At 40.5% G+C, this 7,255-nt stretch overlaps 1 protein-coding gene across 1 annotated transcript; it reads right to left on the bottom strand.

Moving 5' to 3' along the window:
• Positions 1–439: 439 nt before the first annotated feature.
• PPIC (peptidylprolyl isomerase C) lies at positions 440–6,534 on the bottom strand. The gene is made up of 4 exons (XM_008073183.1): positions 6,385–6,534; positions 5,842–5,935; positions 3,418–3,602; positions 440–1,078 (listed from the first exon to the last, which is right to left on the bottom strand). Exons 1-4 carry the CDS (start codon positions 6,532–6,534, stop codon positions 950–952), a joined length of 558 nt encoding a protein of 185 aa, XP_008071374.1. The 3' UTR covers positions 440–949.
• Between the last annotated feature and the right edge of the window lie 721 nt (positions 6,535–7,255).

The raw sequence follows: 7,255 nt of genomic DNA, 5'->3' as shown, positions 1-7,255 counted from the left end.
TTTCTTAGAATGCAGCTCAAGATATGGATTCTTTTGGATTCTTGCACTTCCTGACTGGACAGAGATGAGGTTTGCTGTTATGGCCAGGTATGTTACAACAAGGGCCTCTTAGGATTCTACATTCTCATCTAGTTTCAATCTAGTCTGAATCTTAATCTCTGCTATATAAGGGACAAAAAGACTCATTTCTATTGCAGCTGGACTCAAGGGAACTTTCTAAAAATGTTACATTGAGTAAAAACGAGTGAATAAGCAGCGTACGCACTTGGAATGTGGATGGGCATAATTTCTGTGCATTCCCATTCCAAATGATCCAATTGTGTTTGTATTTTGATTTATAAAACTTTCTCTAATCTGTTCATTGTTAACATTAGAGTGCATGTATTTTTGTATTTTTTTAAAAGAACTTGAAATTTAAAAAAAAGTCTTGCAAAAAGAGTTGATCCATACAGAAAGTATTTAATATAGAGAACACAACAGCACCTTCTTCTCAAGTAAAAATCCCTATGACATAGGTTGGATTACAGTAATCAAATTTCCCTTTACCTGAATTTCTGTGAGAATACAAAATAATAAATTCCATGTCCTTATCTGTTTCAGATAAATCTTTGGCATCACCAGTCACATCATAATTAATTGGCAAAAAAAATAGTGTTCTTTTTAAAAAAAAAAAAAAATAGCCAATACAAAATTTTCTAGTTTAAAAATAGCACCACTGGAAGAAGGGGATATGTGTACATTCAATGTTACTAAGCAGGTGATTTACCAAAATTCATGAAAACTAAACACTGAGTGGTTGATTTTTATAACTCTCCTGTGATATGGGTGAGAAAATTAAAAGAAAGTAACAAACAAAGCAAAACAGTAACTTTGAAGAATCAAAAGACACAACTCACTCACATACACACACACCCCTGCCAAGTATGTTCCTTGTCTTCTGCCAGCTGTGTCACCAATCAGGGAGCTCTACTACAAAGGGCGTTTTCACGTCGATCTTGCCACTGTTGACAATGGAGCAGTTGGTGAGCGGGCGGTCGTGCCCATCAGTTGCTTGGAGCTCTATGGAGTGTACCACTGTCTGGTAAGAGAAAAGTTGACATGTGGTTCAGTTCTGATCAGCAACTACAGCAGTCCAAAGGGAAGTCAATGCCATCTCCAAAGTCCATGAGGTAAAGAAGTTTTTTTTATGATTGCAAAGACCGTGCAAACTAATCATGGAAAACTTAGAATATTAAAAATATATATATATCACCGAATAAAATTAATCTACTTCCTTGTTACTCAGATAACATACTGGTGTATTCCTCACTTATTTTTTAATAAGCATTTTATATTCTTAAAAAAGGTAGATATTATTGTAGATATCTAGTGCTAATAAAAGGCATTTCCATTCATACCCACTATAACCTAATGTAACAGTTAACATGGAATTTGAGTCAGTTTTAGCTTCACCCTATAATAGTCTAGGCATAACAAAGTAGACCACAATGCAGATTTAGAAGTGGACCTAGTTCTGAGTTTGCCCATTTTAAAGATGACCCAAGTCATTAATCTACAGGTTGAGTCTAATACTAATGTTACCCCAAGTCTGGCAGTGGTGTAACTCTACTCTGTTAGGCTTCAGAAGCCCAGCACCAAAGGAGGTTAGGACAGCCAAGGACCAAGAAAGTAGGCTTTGAAAGGGTTTTCCAAGCAGAGTGGAGTCAACCTGCTCAGTTTCCAGGCTTTTTTTTGGGATAGAATCAGGAAAACAGGCCGTTGTATAAGAATTGCAGCAAATAAGATTGGTTTATTTACATCTGGATGAGGAATGCAGAATTCACACGGAAACAAAACAAAATGAAATATGGAGGAGAGCAAAGGAGAGAAGGATTGTCCCAGGCTGGGCTGGCCAGCTTTACAGTAGCCAGTTTAGGAGCTGAGAGCACCATTTCAGGCAGCTGCTATGGAGAATGCTGAGAGAGAAAAAGGATAAGGACTTTAAGAGTGTTCCTATGGGTTATGAATTGGATTCCTTTGAAACTCTTTGAGACTTGACAGCATAGATTCGAATTTTCTTTTATAATTTTCGGTTGCTATACTGTGTGTCTTTGAATGTGACTTGGTATCTGGACTAAATCATATGGGTCCTGGGGGTTTTTTGTTGTTTTTTGTTTGTGTTTTTAGTACTTCATTTTTAATTCTGGTAAGAAACACATAACATAAAATTTGCCATCTTATTCATTTTTAAGTGCACAGTTCAGTAGTGTTAAGTATACTCACATGCTGTACAACCAAACTCCAGAATTTTTTCATCTTGCAAAATTGAAGCTCTGTACCCATTAAACATAACTACCTATTTACCACCTGTCCCCAGCCCCTGACAACTACCATTCTACTTTCTGTTTCTATGAATGTAACCAATTTAGATACCTCATATAAGTGAACTGATAAACTGTTGTCGTTTTATGATTGCCTTATTTCACTTAGCATAATGTCATCGATGTTTATTCATGTATGGCACATATCAGAATTTCCTTCCTTTTTAACACTGAATAATATTCCATTGTGTGTATATATGGAATCCTGGTATATATCAGTTCCATTAAAAAGGGCTTTCTGAGCTGAGTATGGTGGCTCATGCCTGTAATTCCCAGCACTCTGGGAGGCAGAGGCGAGAGGACTGCCTGAACCCAGGGGTTCGAAACCAGCTTGGGCAACTTGGTGAAACCTCATCTCTACAATAAATCAGAAAATTAGTCGGACATGGTGGCATGTGCCTATAGTTCCAGCTACTTGGAAGGCTGAGGCCAAAGATTGCCTGATCCCAGTAGATCAAGGCTGTAGTAGTTATAAGGGTGCCACTAGCCAGGCTCGGTGGCTCAGCCTGTAATCCTGCGCCTTTGGGAGGCTGAGGTGAGTGGATTGCCTGAGCCTGCGGGTTCGAGACCCACCTGGGTAGCGAGACCTCATCTCTATAATAAATCAAAAAATCAGCTGGGTGTGGTAGCGCATGCCTGTAATTCCGGCTACTCGGAAGGCTGAGGCGGAAGGATCGCCGGAGCCCAGCAGGTCGAGGCTGCGGTGGCCGGGAGCGGCCACTGCACTCCTGTCTGGGCGACAGAGTGAGACTCCAACTCAAAAAAAAAAAAAAATAAGGGTGCCACTATACTCCAGCCTGGGTGACAGAGTGGGACTCTGATTCAAAAATAAAAGGGGAGGGCAGTTTTCCACTTACAAGTAGTAAAATATATTAAGTCCTTGTCAAGCCCCTATCTGCTGCTTCAGTGCCATCTCATACACAATTTCTTCATCTTTTAAGAGGCCAGTCAGCTATATAACGGGTTTCTAACAAGCATTTTGAGATTAAAATAAATCACTGAAGGTACTCATACAAAATATGAAGCTTTGAAAGAGGAAAAAAATCTATCAATTTACCATCCCGTCAATGACTTTTCCAAATACCACATGTTTGCCATCCAACCAGGTGGGCTTGGTCAAGGTGATAAAGAACTGAGAGCCGTTGGTGTCAGGCCCCGCATTGGCCATGCTGACCCACCCGATGCCATAATGCTTCAGCTTGAAGTTCTCATCTGGAAATGTCTCACCATAAATGCTCACACCTGGGTGAGACAAGACAAGAAAGAGAGTCAACAGATGTCATACAAAAGGCATCTCTTCGAAGGGAAACCTAAGGCTTTAGAGGAATCAATTAACAGAACCCTATAGGCGGTGGGGAAGGGGAAAAGATGTTCAAACATAACAAGAAGTGAAGGAGGGGATAAAATTAGCTCCTTAAGGAGGCAGGGTACCAGGGCCTATGACAAACATAAAAGCCTTAAATATGGCAAAGGTTGGAAGGATACCCTCTGGTCTCAAACCAAGGGCCAAACATCAATCAAGCAGGTCCATGGTCTCAATTTGAAATCAGAAGAAACTGAAGGGCAGGAAGACATCCTAAAGCCAGATGGAAAAGTGGGTGGGCCACCCTGTGGCTCAGTATCTCTATCTCGAGGCTGAAGTTACTTGTTCAGGGTCACTTTTGCCTCAGCACCCAACCAGGGTGCAGCAAGCCCTCAGTACACACTCATAGCTAATACCCATAACAACCCTGTAGAATAGGTATTCTAGGTCCCATTTTCAATGGGACACATTTAAAAAATTGAAAATAGCAGAGGAGAATTTGAACATTTGACTTTCTTACTCTAAAGCTTGTGCTTTTTCTTACCTCAGTACCAAAAGCAATAGCAGCTAGTCTGGAAGTTATTAGGCAAAATGACTTCAGGGCCCATCAGGACACAGTGGGTGATGGCAACTGGGAGTGCTCAGTGATCAACTTTGAAGCAGCAAACCAAAGGGAGGCCATGCGGTCTGGAGTTCTAGCAAAGCAGTAGGCAGAGCAGAAGACCATTTCCCATAGGAGGATCTGCTATACTCCAACGCCTGCCCTTCTGTGGGTCTCATCTGTCCGTTGCCTACCTCAAAATCTTGGTTCAGTTAGAAAGCCCAGAGGCAAACATCAAAGGCAAGCAATTTATAACTGGTTAGTCTGTGACATTTGAGGTGGCCTGGTAGGAGAGCTCTCCTACCGAGGGGTCCAGGCTAAATTGAAACAGCCAAAAAGATCCTCGTGTTAAAATTCTTTGTACACACTGGGCAGAGAAGGTAGTGAGAGAAGAAAACAGTAGAAAAGAGGGCAGAGCAAAGCTCAATCACACTTTCCTGCTAGGCCCTGTGGCAGGAAGGTAGGATGCATGTCCTGAAGGGACAGGTACCAGAGCTGCAGGTTTTTCCAGTGAGATTCACTGGCATTCTCAGCAAACCCCACTGCCTGGAGTCACCTGCACACGTTTCTCAGCTCCATTCTACATCCCCACGTCCTGCAGCATTTTTCAAGAACTAAAAGTAATCTTCACAAAGTGCCTGGCAAATCAAAGCATTTAATGGTAGCTATTTTTGTTACAAATAAACATAAAATTAGAAATAGTGCCTGAAATTGCCTAAGTGCATCTTTAAACACTGGTAACTGATATCCAACAAAACCAGTATTTCCTGAAATAAAAATCTTAAACCTGAAGTAAATTTAAATTCTGGTAGTCACATACACAGTGTGTATGTTCAGGAAAAGAACCCACTTAATCTCTGAGGGAAAATCATCCATGCAGCTGGGTAGCTACAATCCTCAATCAGAGACGGTAAGCCGAGGGAGATTTGAAACCCTATACATTTAATTATTTCCACTTTAGTGAACTCTAACTTTGTTTATACGAATTAGTTTGTAATTTTGACAACTCAGATATTACTTTAATTTTTTTAATTACTGATAAAGCTGACTATAAAATGACAGATAGACTTTTGAAAGAAGGAGGGAAATGCACTGTGATCCTCTCCCTAAAAGCCAGTCTTACCCTCCTGGTGTGATGCCTGGCCTCGCCACTCCCCTCACTTTCCACCCCCGCCCCGCCCAGTGCCCACATTTGCAGCACACCACCATCCCATGGGCACACAGCCTATGTTCTCTACCTTTTCCTTCCTATGGCAGATACTTTTCTGTATTGCTATAGACTAGTCTAACATCTTAATAACTTAATTTACATATCCTGCCAAGTGAAGCTGTCTCCACCCTGCAAAGACAATGAACACCCAAACAATCCTGCTGAAAACAAGGATGCCTCACTCATTCACAACTGCCAAGATTCTGGTAGATGAGGCCCCCAAAACTCTTCCCTTCTTAAAGAATTAGAGTGGTTTTTATGCCTTTGTTCCTTTAATCTGGGATTTCAATATCCTGGGTTAATGTGTTGGCTTAATTGTAGGTTTCAGTTTGGTTAGTGGGAAAGGAAAAAGGCCAAGACACGTTACCACCAGTGCCATCTCCAGCGGTGAAGTCACCTCCTTGAATCATGAAGTCCTTGATGACACGATGAAACTGGCTTCCTTTGTATCCATATCCTTTCTAAAGAGATTTATTTCAATTGAATACACAAGTAATACAACCCATACTGAAAGATAAACCCAGTGTTTACTGGGAAATGACAAAATGTGAAAATTAAATAAAATATCTAAGAACTTGATTAGGTTCAGCAATGATTTACTGAGAAAAATTTATCATTAGCTGACTAAAAATAAACAAACTATGAAAGTAAAGCATTAATGTGAATAAGTAAAAAGAGAGTAAACTGTATTTTTACTTGATGATTATTTTCCCCTAGTTTCTAGAACCCTGAGGACACCACATGCACAAATAATAAGATTTTACAGGGAAATAAAGTAAAATATAATAGATGTCACAGGTTCATCTGACATACTAATTTAATACTTATTTTCCCAGAAGGTATCTTTACATTTGGCTTAGAAGAAGATTCAATTTTGTACAAACCTAAAGAAAATAAAACTGAGACATACCTCTCCTGTTGCTAGAGCAACAAAATTTTCCACCGTCTTGGGTACAACTTTTCCAAAAAGCCCAATCACAATTCTGCCAACATCTTTTTCTCCAATCCTCACATCAAAGAAGACCTGTGTGGGGTTGAAAGCAGAGTGAAAGGTTACCATGTGGAAAAGTCACAAATACAAGGTAAGTCAAAGTGAAAATCTGAGAACTTATCCACCTACAAAAACCCTGCCCATAAAATCTTAGTAAAGAAGACTTGCAGGAGCATGGTATTAATTAAAAGTGCTCTGAAATTATTGTGTGGGTGCATTTCACTCATAAATATTCACCTAACAAATATTTATTGAGCACTACCTATGGACCAGGCACAGTACTAGATACTGAGTTTAAAGTTTGATTCAGTACTGTCAGAGTCAGCAAATACACCTTCAAGAATTCTCCCGTCACACCCCAGACAAATGCTGCTGCTGCTTCCCATTTCCCAGCTTTGTGGACAAATATTAGATTGGAAAGTGTTGCTCTCTTAAAAGGTAATGCTCTTTAATCTTGGCAGGAGAAAAAAATTGGTGAGAAGTGAAACAGGTTAACCAGTCAGATTTGTTTTTTGTAATTTCAAACACTGCCAAATTCCCAGTGAGTTCTCAATAGCTGTCTGCTGTCCACGGCACAGCAAAAGATGATGAAAACACATAGCAGTTCTTCAAAAGGCTTGTCACTCATGCCCAGGCACCATCAGGCACCGGGTCCCCTGCTTCGTCCCAAGGACAGCAGACATGATGCTCAGGTCCTGACAGAGCCATTCTCCCTTTAAACTCAGACACTGGATTCAGTCCTCATGTTCCCAACATTACCCAAGTAGAACGCGCTGGCTCTCTATCGCAA

This window comes from Carlito syrichta, unplaced genomic scaffold (genome assembly GCF_000164805.1).
Source record: "Carlito syrichta isolate Samal-C Ts95f unplaced genomic scaffold, Tarsius_syrichta-2.0.1 Scaffold315711, whole genome shotgun sequence".
NCBI classification, from domain to species: domain Eukaryota; kingdom Metazoa; phylum Chordata; class Mammalia; order Primates; family Tarsiidae; genus Carlito; species Carlito syrichta.
This window is presented reverse-complemented; position numbering and strand designations above follow the sequence as displayed.